This window comes from Mustela erminea, chromosome 14, assembly GCF_009829155.1.
Source record: "Mustela erminea isolate mMusErm1 chromosome 14, mMusErm1.Pri, whole genome shotgun sequence".
NCBI lineage: Eukaryota > Metazoa > Chordata > Mammalia > Carnivora > Mustelidae > Mustela > Mustela erminea.
The window spans coordinates 76137765-76161358 of NC_045627.1; the positions used below are offsets into that span (position 1 = coordinate 76137765).

Genomic DNA, 23594 nt, shown 5'->3' on the forward strand with positions numbered 1-23594 from the left:
AGGAATAGCCAACACTTATTTAACACTTACTGTTTATAAGCATTGTACCCTTTTGTTTGCTGGCGTCTGATTTTTGAAAATCCAGCACCTGCTAGGCTTAACTGAGGACGCTGGCCAGAGAGGCGTGCGTACTACCTCCCACCTGCAATAGCACAGGCAGGTAAACGGCTATTGCCATGACAAATAAAATTGGTGCCAAAGTCAACATTTTCGCATGGGTCTGAGCCATAAATCCTGCGGAGTCGACAGCGGGTGGCACAGGGCTCCCAGCTCCACCGCTGGGAGCCCCGGAGACCCGCGCATAAGTAAGTACTTCTATTTGCCTCCCAGGCCACCGCGGTGTTTAAAAAACGCGAGAAGGGGTGCGGGCCCAGGTCCCAGAAGCGCCTGATGCACCTCCCACGGCCCGCGCCGCGCTCGCCGCCTCCCTTTGGTGAAGCTACAGGTGTCCCACGTGGCTCCCACTCCGGGCGCCCCTCCTGCGGGCCTGCAGCGCCCCCTGGCCCGAGCCGAGTCCGAGGGCCAGCACAGCGGCCTCGGCGCCCGCGTCCCGCCGCGCTCGTCCCGGTGAGTCCGAGCTCGGAGCCCGCGCGCCCCGGGCTCCGCCGGCGGCCTCGGAAGGGGCGCGATTACCTGCTCGCGCTCTCGAGGTGGGGATGCTCGGCTCCCAGCCGTCCCTCCCAGCAGCGCTGACCCGGAGCTGCCCCGCGTGGACGCGGCGGCCGGGCGGCGTTGCGGGCTTTGTTCGGCTTTGTTTGCGCCGCACCTGAGCTCGGCCGCGAGGCCCGCGCGCTGCTCCGGGAAGCCGGCGTCCGGGGAAGAGCGCACCTGGCGGACGCCGCCTCCCGGCTCCCGCCCACCGCCCCGGCAGAGTCGGCCCCGGGCCTTGGGACGGGGCGTGCGGCGGGCCCAAGAGCGGGCTCTCCCTTGGGTCCGCGGCACGGGGTCGCAGAACCGAGGGGCGCGGAGCAGAGGTAAGGGAACAGGGCTCGGCGGCTGTGGGTGGAGAAGGGAACCACGTTTTAAAGCCGACCTCCTTGGCACGGTCGCAGTCTCTTAACCTGGAGACTTCGGAAGGGGACATGCCTAAGCTTCCCCCCCCCACCCCTGCCCGCCGCCTTTTTCAGGGCATATGCTGGTGTTAAGGTGACTTCAATGCAATTTTCTCAGCAGTGAAGTGTCCCCAGCAAAGCCTCTGCCAGTAGAACCCTAGAAGGGCCGGTTGCCCACAAACTTGCCCCTGGGCCATGGGAAATCTAGGGGGATTTGTGTTGATTTTACATACTGGGATCCCCCCACGCCACCTGCTTCCTGCATTTCTCCTTCTGGGGGCTGCACACTTGGTCACCACCTGGGAGAGTAAATGGAAGGGCCTCAATCACACCTTTGAAACTTGCTGGGTGGCATTGGTTTAAAAACATGGTGGGCACCCAGGCAGGAAAGAAGGGAGGTGGCACCTTCCTGCCCGGGTGGAATCTGTGGCTCTCCAGCCAAGAAAGGCCTTTCCCTATTTCCTTCCTCCCAACAGGCTCTGGTCCTCTGAAATGCATCACAGATGCCCGTGTTTTTACAGGTGAGGAAACAGACCTAGAGAGGGCAAAAGAATGCCCCAAGAGTGAATGAGAGAGCCCCTAGGAACACAGATTCCTGGGTTTTTAATGAGCTGGATAAATGGCACAGTCATTTATTGGCAAGTGATGACATTAGGGATAAATGGGTGAAATTACAAGAGCATTTTGTTACTGATGCTCCGGTTGTGTGTGTATCTTACAGAGTATTTTCATTGTATTCCCAATACCTAGCAGGGTGCTGGGCGCAGAGCAGATGTTTACTAGTGTTTGTTGAATAGATGAAATTTCATGTAATTATATCATTGGAAGTTTCAACAACATTGTGAGGGGTTTTAGAGCAGTGGTCCTCAAACTTTTGTACTTCTGCACGTCACAGATCCGTTTTTTAAAAAGTTTCCATCAGGAGTATAACAACATTTTAAAATTTTCTTCCAACTTTTAATTTTATCCCGCAAGAATTTTCTTTTTTTCTTTTTCTTTTTTTGCAAATAAATCCCTCCTATCATCCCCAAGGCTAGTGGAGGTCTCTTGGGGATGCTGCAGAAGGAGGGGGGTATCTATCCTACCCTAGCTTCTATATCAGGTCTGCTCCCTGGGACAGCTGAATGCACTTGGAAGTCCCTTTCTTTTGTTTACCCTTCACCTTGTAAACAGCTCCAGGCCTCCTTTCCCACCCACAGAATTACCAGCTGGCCTGCCCTCAGTGTGCTTACTGTCCCGGATCCCTCCTTTCCTTTCCTGATCCCGAGTCCCTCCTCTTCACTGGGATTTCCCTGCTCTCCATGTAGGAAACTTTGCCCTCACTCAGGGCACATTTGTATTGTGGTCTCATGTGATCCTGGCATCAACCTTTGCAGGAAAATAGGATGAGTGATGTCACCCTCATTTTTGAGGGAAGGAAATTGAAAGACTGAAGAGAAGGGATTTACTGAGAGGCTCATTTGTGGACTTTGCAAGGTGCAATCGCTCTTTGACCTTGGGTCCCAACTTCTACGAGACCATTTTTCTCATGTAGAAAAGTAGAAATGATCATGTCTGCTCTGTGGGTGTTAAATGAAATTAACTTATTAAATGTAATAATTCTTGGGGCGCCTGGGTGGCTCAGTGGGTTAAGCCTCTACCTTCAGCCCAGGTCATGATCTCAGGGTCCTGGGATCGAGCCCCACATGGGGCTCTCTGCTCAGTGGGAAGCCTGCTTCCCCCCACCCCGCCTGCCTCTCTGCCTACTTGTGATCTCTCTCTGTCAAATAAATAAAATATTTTCAAAAATGTAATAATTCTTTTTTTTTTAATTTTTTATTTTTTATAAACATATATTTTTATCCCCAGGGGTACAGGTCTGTGAATCACCAGGTTTACATACTTCACAGCACTCACCAAAGCACATACCCTCCCCAATGTCCATAATCCCACCCCCTTCTCCCAACCCCCCTCCCCCCCAGCAACCCTCAGTTTGTTTTGTGAGATTAAGAGTCACTTGTGGTTTGTCTCCCTCCCAATTCCATCTTGTTTCATTGATTCTTCTTTTACCCACTTAAGCCCCCATGTTGCATCACCACTTCCTCATATCAGGGAGATCATATGATAGTTGTCTTTCTCCGCTTGACTTATTTCGCTAAGCATGATACGCTCTAGTTCCATCCATGTTGTCGCAAATGGCAAGATTTCATTTCTTTTGATGGCTGCATAGTATTCCATTGTGTATATATACCACATCTTCTTGATCCATTCATCTGTTGATGGACATCTAGGTTCTTTCCATAGTTTGGCTATTGTGGACATTGCTGCTATAAACATTCGGGTGCACGTGCCCCTTTGGATCACTACGTTTGTATCTTTAGGGTAAATACCCAGTAGTGCAATTGCTGGGTCATAGGGCAGTTCTATTTTCAACATTTTGAGGAACCTCCATGCTGTTTTCCAAAGTGGCTGCACCAGCTTGCATTCCCACCAACAGTGTAGGAGGGTTCCCCTTTCTCCGCATCCTCACCAGCATCTGTCATTTCCTGACTTCAAAAATGTAATAATTCTTTAACATTGTGTATTTAGAAAGTGACCATTAGGAGGGATGTTCACATACTATTTCACTGGATCCCTACAGTACTGCCTGAGTTCCTGAGTTTGTGAAGCAGATTCATCCCAGGTGCTAGATGAAAGACCCTGAGACGGGGGAGCTGTTGTTTGCAGAGTCACCCGGGTGGTCAGAAGCAGAACTAGTCCGGAATTCTGTCTCTGGACTTCTGGTTTTGTGTGGATTCTCTTATATTTTTATGTCCCAGAGTCCAAAGAACTTGCGTTCTATACAGTTTAAATAAGGGATTTTCAAATATCGTCAGAACAAACATCAAAATCCCTCTTGACTAAGAATGTCTCTTAGCGGGTATGGCAAGAGTGGGAAGCCCTGAGTTTCGTGCCCGTCTGACCGGGGAATCCGTACAGCACAGTGGTCCTCCCCTGGTGCTGACTTCTGCTTCTCAGACTGTTGGGTTCTAACAATCTGTGGTTCTTTTTCAGGGAGCATGACTTTCCCTGGGTAGCTTTTTAAAACACTCCCTGCCCTATCAAGCTAGAAACGTTTGGTCCACTTCCTTGGACCTGAACCAAGTGTTTTGCCAAAAGGCCAAACAGTGAAAGACACCAAGGGCTTCCTGGCTTCAGGCTTTTACCTCTGATTTTAAAGTCTTCCTGTTCAGGTGCTGCCTGTTCTTGTAAAGGGCTCTGATTTCCATCCCGCTGTTTGAGAGGAGGCTGCCCAGGGCTAATCTAATTAATATTTAGGGTTGGCATTGCATTTTGTAAGGAGGTAGAAGGGGTTTCCTTTTTCATTTTGAACTTACTTCCAATCATGGAGGAGAAGGCAGGCATTGTCCTGCAAAGCTGCCTCCAGCTCTTGCCAGTCTGGCCCTTTATTTTCAAAAAGTAGCGTTATTTTGGCCTCCGCTTCTTCCTGTGTGAGGGTCAGTGTCAACCCAGTGTTTTGCGGAGCCCTGCGGCCAGCTTCCCTCCCCTGCTGTCCCCGGGGCTGCAGCTGCTGTGTGGCACCGGAAGATGGAGGGGGAGTGGTGAAAAGCAGCTGAGTCCCTGTGTGGGCGCCCCAGGAGCCCGGGATCATGTGGGCTTCGCATGGGTAATGGAACAGAAAGGAACAGATGACGAGTGAGGTGTTTGCGTTGGAAAAGACTTGACGAGGCTTACCCGGGGGGATGGAACGATCCGTTTCTGCCTCGGGATGTAGACCACTCCTGACTACTTTGCTCAAGAATGCGGGGAGTTCTGGAAACCTTCTCACGTTATGCGCTGAGTGTGGGAGTTGCTGGCAGGTATTAGCTTGTGGAACACTGCCGGAGGGTGGATTCAGGTGGCGGATTTTTAATTATGCTTCTGTTCCTTTCCCTTCATCCGCCAGGATCAGGAGGGGGATGGGTGGAACGGAGCACTGGGAGGCTAGAGGAGTCCGATCCGCTGATGAGCTGTGTCACCTGCGGCAAAACAGCTTCCCCGTGCCTCAGTTTTCTCATCTGTAAAATGGGGAAAACACGGTCGCCGGCTGACTGCAAGGATCAAGAAGGGGAAGACGCAGTGCGGATCCTAGTACCGAGCACACGGTGTATTTACCGCTCACTAGATGGTGGTAGCTCTGGGAGTTTTACTATGCAGTTCATCCTTTTTTAAAAAAAGTTTTTAGATGCAGGGTTGAATGTAGAATGTGGAATTAGTACTGCAAGAAGGTTTTGGTGTGGGGGTGGGAGGAGACGGAAAGTTTGCGATAACCGCTGAGGACAGACAGCAGAGAGTGCCGTTACTACTGCACCAGCACCGAAGTAGCATTCGTTTCCTTTCTCTCGGCATGAAAGAGAATGCAGTGAGTGTCATAAGCCCAGGGACTCGTCTGGAAGTCGGCGTGATGGTGGTCAGTGTAGCCAGGAAGCTCACATCTCGCCTCCTGTGTGCCAGACCCGTGCGGGTGGCTGGGGCTCCTGCAGGGACCAAGACTCCGTCCCTGAGCTTTTTGCCACCGGGCGGGCGAGGTTCTGGCAGGGGCTGTGTGACGAGACAGGCCACACTCTGGGCATAGGGGAGGGAAGTGCTGCTGAGGTCCCAGAGCCAGCACCAGCTGGTCTACGCACTTAGCAGGAGGTGGTCGACTTCTTGCACGGATTTGCAGATTGCCAACATAAATTTTGGTTTTTTTTTTTTGTTTTTTTTTTTAAAAGATTTTATTTATTTATTTGACAGAGATCACAAGCAGGTAGAGAGGCAGGCAGAGAGAGAGAGAGAGGAGGAAGCAGGCTCCCCGCTGAGCAGAAAGCCCGATGTGGGACTCGATCCCAGGACCCTGAGATCATGACCTGAGCCGAAGGCAGAGGCTTAACCCTCTGAGCCACCCAGGCGCCCATAAATTTTGTTTTAATGAGCAGAAACTTAGAACACTCTGGAAGACATTCACCTGGGCATGCAGAGGCACATAAGAGAGCGAGGCGAAGTTGCTTTCGTTTGTCTCATAGCAGAGGGAGGGGACCCCCTGTGTCCTGAGTGCCTTACTAGGCAGCAGGAACCTGCTGTACTTCCTTCCACTGTGTCCTCATGGCAGCCTAGGGAGGCTGCTAGAATCCTGCTTTTATTTAAAGAAAAAAAAAAAAAATCGATAAGCCTCAGAGTCAAGTCCTGCATGTGCCCAGGGTCAGAAGCTATGACCCCAGAAAATCATCGTGACCCTAATTAAGGAGTAGACAGCATTGAACTGCCCCCTTGTCCCCATGCCTTGCCCCTGCCTGGCTCCCGGGAGCAGGTGGGAACCCATCCTTCATCTGTTGTATGGACCAAGAGGAAAGAAAAGGTGCCGTTGGGGGAAAGGAAGATCTGTCTTGCTGGCATGGGCTGGGCTGGAAACTAACAGGAGCCATGTCGGCCCCGTCAGGCTGTGTCCTCTCTGTCCATCTTCCTCTCTGCGAAAGCTCTTGACTTTCTCACTCTTGTGATACTCACTCTCCACTGGCCACTTAGGTGAAGATGTGAGCCTCACGGTCCTTTGAGGCACAGAGACTCTCATTTTAAACTTTCCTGCGAAAGCATCTGTATTTCTTGGCGAACGCCGATTTCCAGGGGCCCTTGCTTACAGCCTTCTCAGAATCCTCTGAATGAGGAGTCACGTTCTGTTTCGTTGCTGCAGCTGGGAGACGTGCGTCCCAGCCTCGCAGCGAGAAGGTGGAGGGTGTCTGACAACAGAACTTGTTTCAGTGCCAGTTGTGTTAAAGACCCTCCCATGAGCTGCTGAGGATGAGCAGGAAAGTCCCACCCCGCGTTGTGGAGAAATGACACCCGCCAGTGGAGACGTGGGGGTCCAAAGACCCAAGATACATAGAGGAGGACTTGGCCCTGCCGCCTCCTCCTCCCCGTTCTTAGCTGCTGGAGAGCACTGTTTACTGAAGACGTTGCAGGGACTTTCTGATTTGGGTGCATCAGGCAGAAGGGAGGTTCTCTGTCCTGGGCTGCCCCGTTGGGTCACGCTGTGACCGACCACCTTGTCCTCTGCTCTCTTCTCTGGAACCTGGCGGGGGTGGTGGGAGGACCCTGCTGTGGTTCCCTTTCCATATCTCTGCCTGGGGTTTTCTCTTCAGAATTGTCTCCCGAGGGGCGCCCGGGTGGCTAAGTGGGTTAAAGCCTCTGCCTTCGGCTCAGGTCATGATCTCAGGGTCCTGGGATCGAGCCCCACATCGGGCTCTCTGCTCAGCGGGGAGCCTGCTTCCTTCTCTCTCTCTGCCTGCCTCTCTGCCTACTTGTGATCTCTCTCTGTCAAATAAATAAATAAAATGTTTTTTAAAAACTATGTGTTTAATGGAAGGAAACTTGAGTAAGACCTACTTGTGGCCGCTTTTTTTTTTTTTTTTAAAGATTTTATTTTATTTATTTGTCATAGAGAAGCGAGAGCAAGCACAGGCAGACAGAGTGGCAGGCAGAGGCAGAGGGAGAAGCAGGCTCCCTGCCAAGCAAGGAGCCCGATGTGGGACTCGATCCCAGGACGCTGGGATCATGACCTGAGCCGAAGGCAGCTGCTCAACCAACTGGGCCACCCAGGCGTCCCTTTTTTTTTTTTTTTTTTGATGGGCAAGTTTATTGTGAAGGATAAGACCTTGAATGAATATGGAAACCTCCAAGGCAAAAAATTGAATTTCTAGAACCTGTTGTTCAGATATTTTTTAATTTCTCCCTGCTAAATTGTACTGGGGGAAAAAATCTATCAATTTCATTCTATATGATCCTTTTCTCCTTATACTACTTGCAAGTACACTCGCTAAAGTGTAAGACCATCTGAATTGTACAGCATGTCTTTGTGGTTGAAAAGATAATGAAGGATCCATTTCCTGGGCCTCATGGCTAAAATAAGAAGTATGTCTCATGTATGTGCTCTTATAGAATCAAAGTTATAGTCGTTCTTACTAAAAGCTTTTACTTTCTTCCCTTATTTTCCTCAAAAATTGTTATCAGGCCCCATGGAACTGAATCTTACCTGTACTATAAACATGATTGGGCAATAATAATTTTTAAAAACCCCATTTGTTTCTTCTTCAGCCATATTACTTTAAAAATATTTTAATTTTTTAATAAAATAATAGAAAATTTTTAATTTTTTTAAAAGATTTTATTTATTTATTTGACAGAGAGAGATTACAAGTAGGCAGAGAGAGAGAGGAGGAAGCAGGCTCCCTGCTGAGCAGAGAGCCTGATGTGGGACTCGATCCCAGGACCCTGAGATCATGACCTGAGCCGAAGGCAGCGGCTTAACCCACTGAGCCACCCACGCGCCCCCAAATTTTTTAATTTTTAAAGATTTGGTTTATTTATTTGATGCAGAGATAGCAAGAGCAGGAACACAAGCAAGGGGTAGGGCAGAGGGAGAGCGAGAAGCAGGCTTCCCCGCCGAGCAGGGAGCCCGAAGTGGGGCTTGATCCCAGGACCCTGAGATCATGACCTGAGCTAAAGGCAGAGGCTTCACCGGCTGAGCCACCCAGGTGCTGAGGTGCATTACTTTTTATAATTTAGAAAGTATAGGTTTTGAGAACTTGCTAGAAGGTTTCAGAAAATGAGGACATTGGAAATCAAATCTTCAATCTCTCGGATTCTAACTCCTCAAAAGAAACAGAGGCGTTGAGAGGGAGGGACTTTATTCAAGGACATGGGCTGCTCAGGGCCTGACCAGGCTAGGACCCAGGACTCAACCTTGGGTACAGCGTACCTTCCTGGAGTCTGTGAAGGAGCTTCGGTGGTGGGAGGCTAGTTGTCTGGGAAAGTTGTTAGATCATCCTTTGAAACAAAATCACTGGAGCAAAGTCTCCAATGGATCTTTTCCAGGCTAATACGGTTCTTGTGGCAAGGAGGAGCCTCTAGGGCCATCTGTGTGTCCTCGAAAAGGCTGAGTAGTTGTCTTCTCGTTTGGGGGTGACCTGGGGAATGCACAGAGCTAATTGCGGATGCTTTTTTTTTTTCCTGTCCTGCCCTGTAGGTAAATCAACATGCCCTCTTCCCTGTTGCTGGAAGTCCTCTTCATTTTCCTATTTTCTGGAGGTAAGTTTGGTCAGGAGTAAGGTGTTGAGGGGTTTGGTTTGCTTCACTTCCTGTCGATTTTAACGTCTAGAGGCCTCTCAAATACATCTGCAACTCTCTACTCCATGGCCACCTACCTAGTGTAAGCTCCATCATCTTGTGCTTGGACCACTGCAGTAGTCTCCCAGTTGGTCTACCTGGTTCCACCTGGTTCTGCTCCACACCACTGTGCACAGAACAGTCATTTCAAAATGTAAATCTGGGGTGCTGGGTGGCTAAATTGGTTAGGCGTCCAACACTTGATTTTGGCTCAGGTCATCTCAGGGTCATGAGATCGAGCCCCACATTGGGCTTTGCAATCAATGGGAGGTCCGCTGGAGATTCTCTCCCTCTCCCTCTGCCTTCCACACACCCCCACCATGCTTTCCCTAAAATAAAAAAATAAATCTTTAAAAAAAAAATAATGCGAATCTGATCATGCCTGGACCCCTCTCGACCCCTACACCCTGCCTAGATTTTTTTAAAAAGTTTATTAGAGAGAAAGCAAGAACGAGCAGTGGGGAGGCTCAGACGGAGAGGGAGAGCAGGCTCGATTGAATGTGGGGATTGATCCCAGGACCTGAGATCATGACTGGAGTTGAAGCCAGATGCCTGGGTACCCAGGTGCCCCTTGCCTCAAATTTCAAATGATACCTCATTGCTCTAAAGAGACCTTGCTTGATTGGACCCCAGGCCCCCAGGCATCGTCTGGCACCGTCTCCCTCCATGCCACAGCCCTTTTTCCTTCCAGTCCCGCCCAGCCCCCTTCCTCCCTTTCTGCCTGGAGGGTTCTCAGTTATGGTGACACCTCTGCCTAGATCACCCCTTCACCCAACACTGCCGGCCCAGTAAACTACGCATCCGTCAGCACCCAGCACAGTTCCTCCTGGTCCCCTAGGTCAGGCCATTTCCTCGAAGACCTGTAGCCCCGGGTACCTCTGCTATGTAGTCCTTCTATGTGAATTTTTAAAGACTCAGTGTCCATCTTCTGTACCAGATAGAAGCTCCATGAGAAAGAGATTCTACATGTTGTGTATTCACCACTGCATAATCTTGGCACTCGGCACCCAGCACTGGACCTGGCGCACAGAAGTGTTCCAGAAGTGCACGGATGAATGAATAATGGAGCAAAGCAACTTTGTTTTTACTCCCCTCCCGAGCTCTAGCCTTGTTAAAAGTAGAGAGGAATCAGAGTTCAGATTAGTCCTACAAGTAAGAACAAGTGGGCAGGGTACCCAGCCATCCCAGTCTAGCTCAGGGTCCTCTTGTGGTCTCTGAGACTCTGCTATGTTGAACCCTGTCACCACCGGCCTGGTCCCTGCGTGCTGCGAGATAAGAGAGGCTGGAAGAAGGTGGGTGGTTGCTCAGCCCGCCAGCCTCCCTCTAAGCCATGTGGGTAGACGGTGTAACATTGTAGCTTCATGGTGAGGGGCCTGGGGAGCAATGAGATATGTTTGGGGACAGGGCCTGAATGTGGTCCCCGGAGGCTCAGGCTCTGGTTCTGCTCTAGCTCATTGCAGAGTTCGCCTTTTACAGCCCCATCCAGTTTACAGAGCACTTGTCTTGTCCATCTCTGGGTTGGACAGATGAGGCCTGGGAGGCCCAGTGAGGCCTGTGACTTGCCCAGGGTCACAGAGCTGTTGGGAGCAGAGCTGGGACAAATATCTCTCTCCTGACTTCTGGGCTGGCCTCATCACTCAGGGATCCTCTAGGGGAAGAGAAGGTGCAGGAATCATTGGACTAGGCCTCTGCTCTCATTGGTAGAGTCCAACATTCATCAGCTCCCTATTTCAGAGGGAAGCCCTGCAGAATTCTGAGTAATGTCCTAGGGGAGCCATGGGGACATCATCCACGGCACCAGGAGGGGTCATCTGAAGCCTGGCACAGACCATAACTGCTGAGCACGTGGCAGAGAAGGACACATTGGCTGAGTGACATCTATAGTGAGTGGTCTCTGGTCACCAAACTCCTCTGCCTTCCTCTCAAGGGGAGGCTGCTGGCCTGTCTCCAGCTGGGGAATTTGCTGGTAAGACTTATAAAAAGGTCCAGCGCTTTTCTGTTCTTTGTAGGGCCTTGGAGATTCCTTGGCTGCTGGGCCCTTTGCAATACTTCATGGACTTATTCAGGAAACCTTAGTGCATGTCTGTGGTGCACAGAGAGCTGGGCTAGGCTTTGCAGAGGATGGATGGAAGCATTCCTGCCCTCGGGAGCTCCCAGGGCGGCTGGGCTGATGGGAGCAGCTCGGCCTGATAGGGAGGGGGCAGCCGGGCTGAGTGAGCCTGCAAGAAGCAGAGAGCCTCTGTGTTCTGGAAGACCAGTGTGCTGAATTATTGGGTGAATTTTCAGGTTTTGAAGCATTGCCCAGCCTCTGTCTTAACATGTGCCATTTTTTATGCAAGTGGAAGGGTGGTTTTTTTTCCCCCCTGTCTACAGTCTTTATTTGTAGTTTGTCTTGTTTCTGCCTCTGGTGGCAAAACCGCAGTGGCAGATTGTCCCAGACCCCACGAACGATATTTGATGGCTCTTGTCTGTAGGGTAACAGCTGGTTCAGCATTTTGGCCAAGAACCATCTTATGTGAGTGAGATTGGGAACAGGGCAGATCAGGTGAGCAGAAACCGACTGCTCGAAGGCTAGGTGGGGAGAACTGGGAAATACTTTTGTTTGCACTGGGGAGTAGGGAGTGGAAAGGAGCCAGAGAAGATGGGGCTGGGTCGAGCCCAGGGGGCGGCTGATTAAGGGGGGCAGGGGGTGTCTCAAGCAAGAGGCGTCCCCATCCTAGACCCTGACTTTTTCTTTTGGTTTCTCCCTCCTAATCACTTTCTTGGCAGTCACAGATCCCCTTGGGCCCAACATACCGGCCTGGTGGGAATCACCAGACCCTACTCCCCATTCCCATGTTCCCAGCAGTGCCCCCGTGCCCAACATTCTTCATCTGCCCCCCCGCCTGGCCTGCTCCCCTGCTCCCCTGCTCTGCCCACCTCATTTTATTTCCTCTGTGCTCACCCACCACACGTGGACATTGATAAAGCCCGGGGACTTCTGCCACTAGACATCAACTGTGTGCACGTGGCGTCTCGAAATAGCCCTCCAAGTGGCACCTCGTGGCCTTCAGGACATCCACCAGGATTGGCTCACGTTCAGCAGTGCTGGGGCTTCCTTGACATATTACCCCTGCTCTCAGAGTTATTTTGTAAATCAAACAACATTACCATTTTCCTGGACATCCTGTAAGAGAAGGAAAGATGTATTCACGGACTTCCTCCCCCAAAACTTCTTGGCCCTTGTTCGTATTAATAGTGCTGAACAAATTTACCAGTGTTGACTCATAGCCCCGTCTCGCCGGGATTTGTTATCCCCACGGTCCCTCCATCACAAGTCAACCCAAAAGGAGAGTCCCCCATGTGTCTTTTCCCCTCTCCCTGTTCTTCCTTCGAATCTCCCTTCCCAGGTCTGATACTGCGGGGGCAGAGGCTGTCAGCAGCTGTAGGACTCTTCATTCGTGTGGCCAAATTGTTTTCTAAAAGGGTTGTACCAGTGTTCACCGCCATCACGGGGAAGGTTTCTCCTGATTTGATCTTTCCCCATTTGCATTTAAGTGTAGAAGCTGGTCGATTCATTTCACAGTTAAAAGGGTATCTCATGGTTTGGGTCAAAAACATTTTGTCACCTGTTCAAACATTTTCCCTGTGCTTGGATGTTTATATCCAAGGTTAATTTTTATGGCAAGGTGCTGTACCCTGAGGGGGTGGGCATCCAGTTATCATGGGCAGGGGCAGAACTCATCAGAATCACACCTCGCCTTCTATATATATATTTTTAATTTTTTGCTTCAAAATACCCAAATTTAAATACCAGGTTACCTGACAGAAGTGAAGTAATTGCAGGGGTTTCTTTATGCTGTCCATCTGGTGACTTTTGAGATGCAACATCCTTAAATTCCTTCACATTCCAGTTTTCCCTTCTACTACCCGTTGGTTCTGGTCACATAATGTGGACTAAGATTCCTCCCCTTTCTGCTTTCCATTGACTGCTTCTGGTGTCTTCTCTCCTAGTACCCCTGTCTCATGCACTTCAGGAAGTCCACGTAAGCAGGGAGACCATTGGGAAGATTTCAGCCGCCAGCAAAAGTAAGCCCATGTGTTCTTCAACCTTCTAGACCCCCATGCTGGCCTCTGCATGACTCCAGAATGCTCCTGCCCCACTCCCATCTTCCTTTGACATTGTGGCCAGAGTCATTTTCTCCAAACAGGCCTGATCCGGGTCTCTATCCTGGGTGAAAACCTTGGGTAAATTCTTGTTGCTGAATTCCTTGGTCTTGCTTGGGAGTCCTCGGCTATGTGACCACCATCTCCCCAACCAGCCTCCTCCCACCATGTTCCTTCCTCTTCCTCCCTTTTCAACATCTCCTCCACCTGCTCAAGCCACACCAGCCTGTTCCCAGAGACCTTGCGTGTCCCTTGCCTCCCTCTCTGGTGAAATCCCCTTTAGTCAGTGCCTTCTGGGTGGTGCCTTTTCTCTGGTGCTTCTCTGATGTCCGTGCTCCTACATCCTGACGGGGAGGTGGTAGGGCATGGATTCCGGAGCTAGACAGCCTGAGTTTGCTTCCCAGCTCCACTGCTTACTTGTACTTGGGCCTTAGGGAAGTTACTGAATTGCCCTGTGCTCTTCTTTCCTCCTCTCTCCGCCGGCAATAAAAACCATACATTTATTTAGGAGTGGGGTGGGGATCTAGGGAGCTGATAGCTAAAGGGTATAGAGTTTCTTTCCTTTTTTTTTAATAAATAAATATTTATTTATTTATTTATTTGACAGAGAGAGAGAGATCACAAGTAGGCAGAGAGGCAGGCAGAGAGAGAGAGGGAAACAGACTCCCCACAGAGCAGAGAACCCGATCTCAGGCTCGATCCCAGGAACCTGAGATCATGACCTGAGCCGAAGGCAGAGGCTCAACCCACTGAGCCACCCAGGTGCCCCTAGAGTTTCTTTTTGAGGTGATGGAAAATGTTCTAAATTTGACTGTGGTGAGGATGGAATGTATCTGTGAATATACTAAAAGTCACCGAATCATATATTTTATTTTATTTTTGAGAGCGAGAATGCACGAGCTGGGGAGGGGCAGAGAGAGAGGGAGAGAGAGCTCCCCAAGCAGGGTCGATGCTCAGCACAGAGCCCACCTAGCACAGGGCTCAGCCTCACAGCCCTGAGATCATGACTGGAGCTGAAATCAAAATATGCTTAACCAGCTGAGCCACCCAGGTGCCCCCAGAAGTATATATTTTAAATGGATGAATTCCTTGGTATGTGAATTGTATCTCAATAAACCTGTTAAAAATTTTTTTAAAAAATAGCAGTCTATCTTAGGGTGCTTATAAGAAAGTGCTGGGGGCAGTGCATGGCAAAGAGGGAAGACCCAGTCAGTGCTGCCCTCACTTGAACTCTGGGATAATGCAGCTTCAGGTACCAGGGTTTCTGGCTGGATCCTGGACTAGATTGTGGCCCCCAAGGGCTGGGACCAAGGCTCTTCAGTATCCCTCACTGGTCCAGTAGCCCCTCCTCTCCTGGCGCTCAGTTCCCGTTGCTGAGTTAGACTCCTCCAATAGTACACAGACTTCTGCGCAAGGCCTGTTTGTCAACTTTGTGCCCGCTGTGGGGGCGGGGGAGTGTACTTGCTGCTGCAGAGGAGAGCTGCCTCTGGCTGGGACCTTCTCCTGCGTTATTTTCGTGCATGGGCTAAGAAGAGCAGCAGCCTGATGTACCCTGAAGTTGTCTCTGCCTCCACTCTGCTTCAGGAGGGCAGCCCTCTGGGGATTGGAGGGCAGGGAGGCCGGTTGTCAGCCACTGTGTTCCACTCTCCCTAGTGATGCAGTGCTCGGCGGCAGTGGACCTCCTGTTTCTGATCGACGGATCGCACAGTGTCGGGAAGGGGAGCTTTGAGAGGTCTAAGCACTTTGCCATCACGGTCTGTGACGCTCTGGACATCAACCCTGAGAGGGTGAGTGCAAGCCTTATCATCCTTGCATTCGGGCATCTTGGGTTGCAAGCGACAGAAATCCAGTTCTAAGCAGAAGAGGACATTCACGGGCGCCTGGGTGGCCCAGTGTGTTACGCATCCGACTCTTGATATGCACTTGGGTTGTGGTCTTCTGTGGTGTCGGGGTTAGGGAGCGAGCCCGCCTCGGGGGCTGGGGAGTCTCCCTCTCCCTCTCCCTCTGCCCCTTCCCCGGCTCATGTGTGCGCAAGCTATCTCTCTCTCTTTCCCAAATACATACATACATACATACATGCATACGTACGTACGTTTTTAAAGCAAATAGAAGAAGAAGAAGAGGACATTTTGCTGGCTTGTGGAACAGGAACACCAGGGGGTGGTCCTGGTTCTAGGCATGGTAGGGTCTGAAGCCTCATTCAGTCTCTTTTTCTCCTCAGTTTTGCGTTCCTTGTTTGGCTTCCTTCCCACGCAGCCTCTCCTTACACGGCACATTTGTACTGCCTGTACTGCCTTTTCAGCAACTGATCCCAGTAAAAGGAAAATGGATTTCTTTCCCTGCGCCGGCAGCAGACGGTCCCAGGGAGGGCTGCTGTTGGCCAAGGCATAGGTCACATGACAGTCCCTTGCCCAGTCCTAGTAGTCAGGGGGGAAAGATGCTCTGGCCACGTGAGTCACGGGCTGACGCACCTTCTTGATTCCCCAACTGGGAAGAGAAGCTTATGGAGGAGCGGGAAAGGGAAAGCCTACCGAGGCAGACAAAAACTCTCCCTCTGAAAGGCAGAGCCCCTGTATGAAGTGGGGCTCCTACCCCACACGTGCACTTGAGAGGAGCTACTCCTGCCGGAGTGAATCCAGTCAGTTTGTTCATCTCGTGCTCTCTCTGGCTCTGGGGAGCTGCTCTCAAGCAGCAGCAGACTGTGCTAACTGTGGCTCCTACTGCTGAAAGGGGCATCTTGGGACAACCCAATAGAAAAATGGACAATGAACACAGTTCCCAGAAATTGAAACAGAAGTAGTCCTTAGACGCAGGAAAAGATGCCCAACCTCACTCACTCTAACAGCACAACTTCCACCAAAATACCATTTTCACTTTCTGGATTAGCAAATTCCCAGTTTGGTGACCTGCCCCGTTGGCAGATCTGTAGAAGCGGGTTCGTGCCGGCGATGGGAGTATAACCTGGTGCGACCTCCAGGGAGGGAGTCTGGCAGCGTCCATTGGAATTACAAAGGCGTGGACCCTGTGGCTCAAGAATTCCACCCCATGGAATGTGTTCTACAGATACTCCCACAGATGCAAAGTGTTGGACAGTTCTTCCTTGCAGAGTTGTTTGTTTATGATCATAAAACATTTCAGGTCATGCAAACGCCCACTCACAGGTGACAGGTGAATTCATTAGGGTACATTCATAAGGGAAACATCGGGCAGCGGTAGAAAGTGAATGGGGAAGTTCTCTTAGATGGAGGGGCACCAACCCAGATGAGACTAAAAAGTAAGAGGCAAATGGCATATGTAATGTGTGACTTTTTATGAAAAAGGGAGGAAAAAGTCTGTGTTGGTACTTGGAGAGATCTGTGAAGAGGCTGAGAACAGTGGTTCGCTGTTGAGCAGAGGGGGTGCAGATCCAGTGGGGGGACTCAACCGTTTTACTTTTTTTTAAATACTTGATGGATTTTGAGCCGTGTGAACCTACTCCAAAGTCAAAATTTAAGAAGGGTGTTTTGATCTGAAAAGCCATTCTTAACTTGAATTAGAGACTACTTGCAAACAGGTTGCAGAAGGAAGTGGTTTTCCAAGATGACATTCCATGGTTAATCCCAGAAAAACCTCTAGGACTGAAGAGCAAAAGTGGCTTTTAATGAAAGCCGGATTTTCTCCAGAATGGCAGATAGTTTGGGGAGAGTGAGCCCATCACCCTGGTCTGCCCGCCATCTGGCATGGCCATCTGAAGACACCAGAGCAGATTCTATTCCATCTGGGCTTGGGCAGCCTGGAAGTTCCAACCGTGAAGCCATCGCAGGTCCTCAGAGGACCAGGGCCACAGACTGCTGAATCCCCATCTTCTTCTGCTTTCCAAAGGAGGCGATTCCCCCCATGGGGTTTCAGTAGTTATTTGTGGAGGAAGAGCCATAAAAACCAAATGCTTGATGTCGGCAGTGATGTAGTGTGTGTCCTGAAATGGGAGGCCTGGAGGCCCCAGAGGATGGTAGGTTGGGAGAGATGAGCTGTGTGGAATATAGGTGAACATTTTACTGATGAAGAAACAGGCTCAGAGAGGCTAAGTAACTGCTTGGGGTCACACAGTAATCAGAGGAAACAGCTAAGTGTGGAAGAACTGAGGCTCTTGACCCTGAGCTCAGGACTTGCTCTGTTAGGTCCTTTGTCCCTCCCAGTGGGTAGCCCCTGGGTCAAGATGAGGTGACACCAAGAAGTCATACCCTATTGCATGGCAAATGGATAGCTGGTATAGTGGCACTGTGTGTGTGTGTGTGTGTGTGTGTGTGTGTGTGTGTGTGTGATGTGTAAGGGGTGGGCCCTGATGGAATTCAGCATCCTCCAACAGGGTAAGAAAACCACCACAAAAGACTTCATGGCTGGTGTGCACCGGTGCAGCTGTGTCAACCACAGTTCTCCAGAACTCGGGGAATTAAAGCTTGGTGCTGCCAGACCACATTTAAAATGTGGCATTATTTCTGGAGGCTGATTTTTAGGCTAGAAATGGGCAAACCACTCAGTACCCATCACAAGGAGCCAGAACAGTGAGAGCCCTGGAAACTTCCATAGATGAAGGAAGCCGATGATGACGTTCAGGCGAAAGGGGGTGCAGAGTGGCTCTATTTCATTCACACAGAATCTGGGCATTCAGAGAGTTCTCTTGGGGCTGGACCTGAGAAAAACTTTCTCCAGCAAGATTCGTTGAGCAAAGGGTTTGGGGGGCGGGCGGCTCTGTTTGAGTGAGCTAGTGAGCCGCTGGACCTTGAGCTTGAGCCACTCTGACTTGCTGGAATGCTAGCAAAGGGTGTTTGCAGGAGAGCCTTTAAAGATAGTTTGATCTGATTCGTGCTTGAGGCTTTCTGTATTTGCTGCTGCATTTCTGTGCCTCCTTATACCTCCATGTACAAGGGATCTGCGCCTTTTTTTCCTTTCTAAAATTTAGGTTTCAAGGTGCTGTAAGGTAAGGCTTGTTATGGATGTTGTGTTGTGGAGATGGATGGAAGGTGTTTGAAGTCTTCCTCCCAGTGATTAAAAGCTGAGAAGTTTGCTTCCTGGCTCCAGTACAGTGACTGCAGCAGAGTGATTACAGAGCGCGAGAAATCCGGGCAGGCTTGCCCTTGAGCATACAGTCAACTGAAGATAAAAGGAAACTGCTTTGCTCCCAAACCACCAATTACATTAAATGTCTTAACCACTGACTCAAGTTATTTCTATCTTGTTTTGTTTTGAAGTTGTATCCTTCCTGTTTAATTCAAGTAAATACACCCAGCTGCTGGTCTCCAGGGAGTTTTTTTTTAACTAAATAATCCATTCACATGGTTCAATTAAAATGCAGTCAATGCCTAGTTTCCCTCCTGCTCATATATTTTGCATCTGCCCAGTTTTCCTACCTGCTTGCTTTTTTTTTTTTAAAAGAAGATTGATTGATTGATTTGAGAGAGAACATGCGTGCAGGCATAGTTGGGAGGGGCAGAGGGAGAGAGAGTCTCAAGCAGACTCCATGCTGAGTGTGCTGCCCCACGCTGGGCCCGATCCCACAACCCTGAGATCACGACCAGAGCTGAAACCAAGAGTCGGACATGTAACCGACTGTGCCCCCCAGGCGCCTGTCCCTATCAGCTTTCTTGAGCATCCTTCCAGAATCACTTCTCCAAACACAAGCAGTTGAAGTGTACCATGCTATATTCACTGTTCTATCCCTTGCCTTTTTCTCTTCACGGTGTATCTTGGAAGTCTTTCCATATCTAAGTATATAAGTAACATAGGCATTAATATAGATCTATATTATTTTTTACAGCTATTTAACATTCTGTCATAAGGATATCCTGAGGTTTAATTAACCAATCCCCTACTGATGGACATTTGATATTACAAATACATGGTGAGCCTGTAAATCCATTATTTCACACATAAGTATATTTGCAGGATGAATTCCAAGTAGCCCTATGTAATTGTAACTTTGTAACTTTTTTTAAAAGATTATTTATTTGAGAGAGAGGGAATGAGTGAGAGAGAGCCCGAGTGGGGCAAGGGGCAGAGGGAGAAGCAGACTTCCCACTGAACAGGGAGCCTGTTGCTGGGCTGTGTCCCAGGACCCTGGGATCATGACCTGAGCCAAAGTCATGATGACCTGACCTGAGCTTATCTGACTGAGCCACCCAGACTTCCCTGCAGTTGTAACTTCCAATAAATATTGACAAATTTCCCTCCATGGATGTAGTAACATTTATGTTCTTACCAGCAATGTTTGAGACTTGCTAGTTTCCTTTGCAAACATTGTATTTAGCTTTTTGCAACATCTCCATGTGGTACAGTTAAGCATCTTCTCTCATACTAAAGAGACATTCGTGTTTCCTGTGCAATCCCTATTCATATACTTTGCCCATTTCTACTAATGTGTTGTTGGTCTTTAACATGTCAATTCCTAGGCACTTTTTACATATTGGGAGAACTAACCCTGTGCCTCTGACTTGAGTTTCAAACTAATTTTCCATTTGTCTTCATTTTTTATTGCATGATGGCATGTTTTGCCCTGCAGAACTTTTCCTTATGCAGTCAGATTTATCAGCCTTTTCCTTTATGGCTTCTGGATTTCAAGGCATAGGAAGGTCATTTTCCACTTCGAAGTTATGAAGAAATTCTCTCTAGTTTCCTTCCAGAACTTTCACAGTTACATTTTTTCACATGTAGATCCTGACTCCGTTCGTGACTGATGCTCTGTTTTGTAGGTGGCTGTTCAGTTGTCCCAGTTTCTCTGGACCATCTCTTCCCCACTAGTTGGAGATGGCGCTTGAACCCAAGCTAATTTCCAGGGAGATTTCCAAAGGATTTTGTTCCTCAGAATCTCCTGAGCTTCTCTGCTGCTGTTTTCCAGCGTCTACCTCCCACACATGCCCACCCAAGACTTAAATTTCTTCCTCCCGTAGATGCTTATGAGTGCCTCCCTAGAACTCCCTGTTGAACCAAGATCCTTTGGGCTGTGCTCGCTGGGAGCAGGTGCAGCTGGCCTGCTGGGGCGGAGTGCTTTGATGGTCCCCAGAGCACCAGGCCTGCTCCGGGATTGGCAGTGCAGGAATTCAGGTAGTAGGTAAAAGGCAGTCTGGTTGCTTAAATATGAATCAGACGGCCTGTTTGCAATCTTGGCCAGAACTGGGGACAGGTGATAGAGTAGTAGCTGAGAACGAAGTTTCTTGAGGGGCTTTAGAGAGCCAGTGACTGGGTTCAGGGCGTGGGCCCTCGAGAGGAGGCCTAAACGCGTATAGCCTTTTTTGCTCAAGACTGACTGGCGTCCTCAGAGCCCAGAAATGACTTTATTCAGTTTCCCTTCTCTGGTTTTGGAAGGCGTTGGCGTTTCTCCAGCGGCCTCCGGAGCGAGGCTGCAGAGTCCGTCTGGCATCACCCATGGCTCTGGCTCCTTCGCCTGCAGGGTCACTTCAGCTTCAGTGTTGCTTGTCCTCCAGGGTGACTCCGTTCTGAGAGCTGGCCTTTCCCCAGTGTGGCGACTGCCCCCTGCCCATCCCCCCACCCCAAGGATGCATGTGTGGTGGCTGTGGCACCCCGGGTGCATTCTGCTGCAAGCCCGTGCTGGCTGAGAGGGCAAGCCTCGTGGCTGAGGCTTAGCGAGGGCTGGAGGCACATTAGGAGGGTCCAACTGCCCAGTGTCCCCCTCTCACTAGCCCTGGGCCAGACCTGTGTCCTCTCTGCAGCTCAGTTCCTCCAGCAGCCACCTGCGTATTGATGGCACCTGGGTGAGTTCAATGAAATAACGCGTGAGATTGCTAAAAACAGTGCCTGCTCCTGGGAGGCCTTTGGACATGTGACCAGAGACCCTGCCCTAGAGATGCTGACAGCCCAGGCCGGAGGGCTGCCGGAACGTGGGCTGAGAAGTTTGAACTGGTGGTTGTCCGCACGGCACGCGGGCCGACTCCCTGTTTCCTTCCAGATGCTCCTCCTGGTCTTCGGAACCTTTTTTAGGGACACTGGAGAAAGCCCTGGCACTGGTAGTTGTTGAGTGGGCGGGAGGCAGGGTCATTCACCTTTCTGGTCCCTTCTTTTCCCTTAGGAATGTTTGTGACTTGACCTTGTTCTCAGACCCCTGGGCCCTCTGTCTCCTACGGCAGGTCAGAGTGGGGGCGATGCAGTTCAGTTCCGCTCCGCGTCTGGAATTCCCCTTGGATGCCCTTTCGTCGCAACAGGAAGTGAAGGCAAAAATCAAGAGGATGGTCTTCAAGTATGTATGATGAGATGCCGCCGGGGTTAGGACGCAGCCAGCCGCCCTTAAAATCTCTCCCTCGAAGGGTGTGATTGGCCCGAGAGCGGGCTGTGGTTTGGCTTCCAGAACCAGCGATGCACAGTCCGTAATGAGAATCCCCTCTCAGGACTGCTCCTCATTATTACGTAACAGCGTCCTGGCTGGGAGCTTAAAAGTGCAAGGTAAAAAAGGAAGTCTTTTTGCTTCTGTTGTGTGGAGTAGTCAGTTAACCTGGGACTCAGTAGCTGGTGAAGGTCGAGGTGGGTCAAGAGCGTGAGGTGGTGGGAAGAACACTGGCTCTTTCTCCCCGTTCTTTCCCTGGGCACCCCTGTCAGCTGGGAAGGTTGCTGAGAGAAGCCTCGTTTTTTGTCTTCTAGAAAGAGCTGGTGTCGCTCTGTCATTAAGAATGCTTTAAAAATTTCTGAATAGCTATTTATGTTGCTTGTCCTCCAGTGTGACTCTGGTTTTGAGAGCTCCTACACACACACGCCCCATAAATTATGTATGTAGTGGGGTCGTAACATTATTCATGATACAAGTCAACTGATGTGTGTATATGCAAATATGCATATGTAAATACGCATCTATCTGGTGTATGTTTTATATACATGTATATTATATGCACACATCTAGCCCTATGTGTATGAAAGTGTGTTATATACTCATGCTACACACACGCATTCACAAACCCACACCAAAGAATGCCTTTCCTTCCTCTCTGGATCCTCTGTGGTATCTGCTGCCCCTTGGGACGTGTGCCCACTGGCGTGCCACTGACAGCTGAGGTCCCAGCCCTTTATAGCTCGCCACCAACGGCAATTGCAAAAGCCCTAGACTCCGTGGCCCTTTTCCCAGTCATGGGCCTCTGTACATCTGCCAGTGTCCCCAAGAATCCTGCACCCTCACACTGGGCATGGCAGGAGCAATGGGGGCCCTATAGGCCCCAGGAACCCCCCAGTGACTTCATCCCAGGTTATTTACCGCAGCCCAGGGGTGCCCTGAACGGAATGAGAGGCAAGTGAAATGCAAAGAAATACAAGGGAAAAGAAAAGAGCACATTGAAATGTTTGTTAAAAACAACATTAGTGTGCCCTGGTCTTTCCTAGTTCCCTTGGAGCCTTCTATCCTTGAGGCCTCCAAAAATGGTTTCTTATAGAGAAGCAGTCCTCAGCTCTGATACCTGGCACAGCCCTTGTTAAAGTGAGGTCTTTGGCCAGGGAGTGTGTCAAAATGCAGGTGCCTTGGTTTCCTCCCAGACCTACTGATTCCCTTTTTGGGCTTAGGATACTTGGATACTAGATACTTAGGATCTGTCCCTTTTAAAGATCTCTCCTACTACCCCCTGCCCTGTGATTATTATGCACATTAGCCTTTTAAAAACACCTTATTGACATTTAATTTAAATATCATAAAGTCCACACACTTAATACGGACAATTCAGTGATTTTGAGTGTATTTTCCAGAGTTACACAACCATTGCTATAATCTAATTTTGGACCATTTTCATCATCCCAACAAGAAACCTTATAAACAGACAGTTCTCCGGAGATGATATGTAAATGATTATTAAGCACTTGAGAAGATGCTCAGTGTCCTTAGCCATTAAGGAAATGCGATCTAAAACTGTAATGAACCACCACCTCACACCCATTAGCGAGGCTAAGATAAATGGCAGACGGTAGCAAGTGTTGGCAGGGACGTGGAGAAACTGGAACCCTCATGCACCGCTGGTAGGGTTGTAAAATGGTGCAGCAGCTTTGGAACGAGTCTGGCCGGTAAACACAGATTTACCATATGACCCAACGACTCTATTCCCAACAAACTGAAAATGTATGACCCTCGAAAAACTTGCCTACTCATGTTCAGAGTACCATTGTTTAGAATTGCCAAAAAATGGAAACAACACAAATGTCTAGTGAATGAACAGATAAACCAAATGTGGTCTACCAAACAATGGAATATATTATTCAGCCGTAAAAAGGAAGGAG

General features: G+C 49.7%; 1 protein-coding gene across 7 annotated transcripts in view; it reads left to right on the plus strand.

The window, feature by feature from the left end:
* Positions 1-218: 218 nt before the first annotated feature.
* Positions 219-23594, plus strand: part of VWA2 (von Willebrand factor A domain containing 2) — a 48043-nt gene continuing 24667 nt past the window's right edge. The window contains exons 1-6 of one of the 7 annotated variants that reach the window (XM_032312337.1): positions 263-305; positions 1529-1573; positions 9073-9134; positions 13206-13280; positions 15012-15145; positions 21476-21585. In XM_032312337.1, the coding sequence (XP_032168228.1) occupies positions 9083-9134; positions 13206-13280; positions 15012-15145; positions 21476-21585 (371 nt within the window). In that variant the 5' untranslated portion in view covers positions 263-305; positions 1529-1573; positions 9073-9082. Of the gene's footprint in view, positions 306-330; positions 975-1528; positions 1574-9072; positions 9135-13205; positions 13281-15011; positions 15146-21475; positions 21586-23594 lie in introns of those variants that run through there. The other 6 variants (XM_032312334.1, XM_032312336.1, XM_032312333.1 and 3 more) reach the window with 6 other exon arrangements.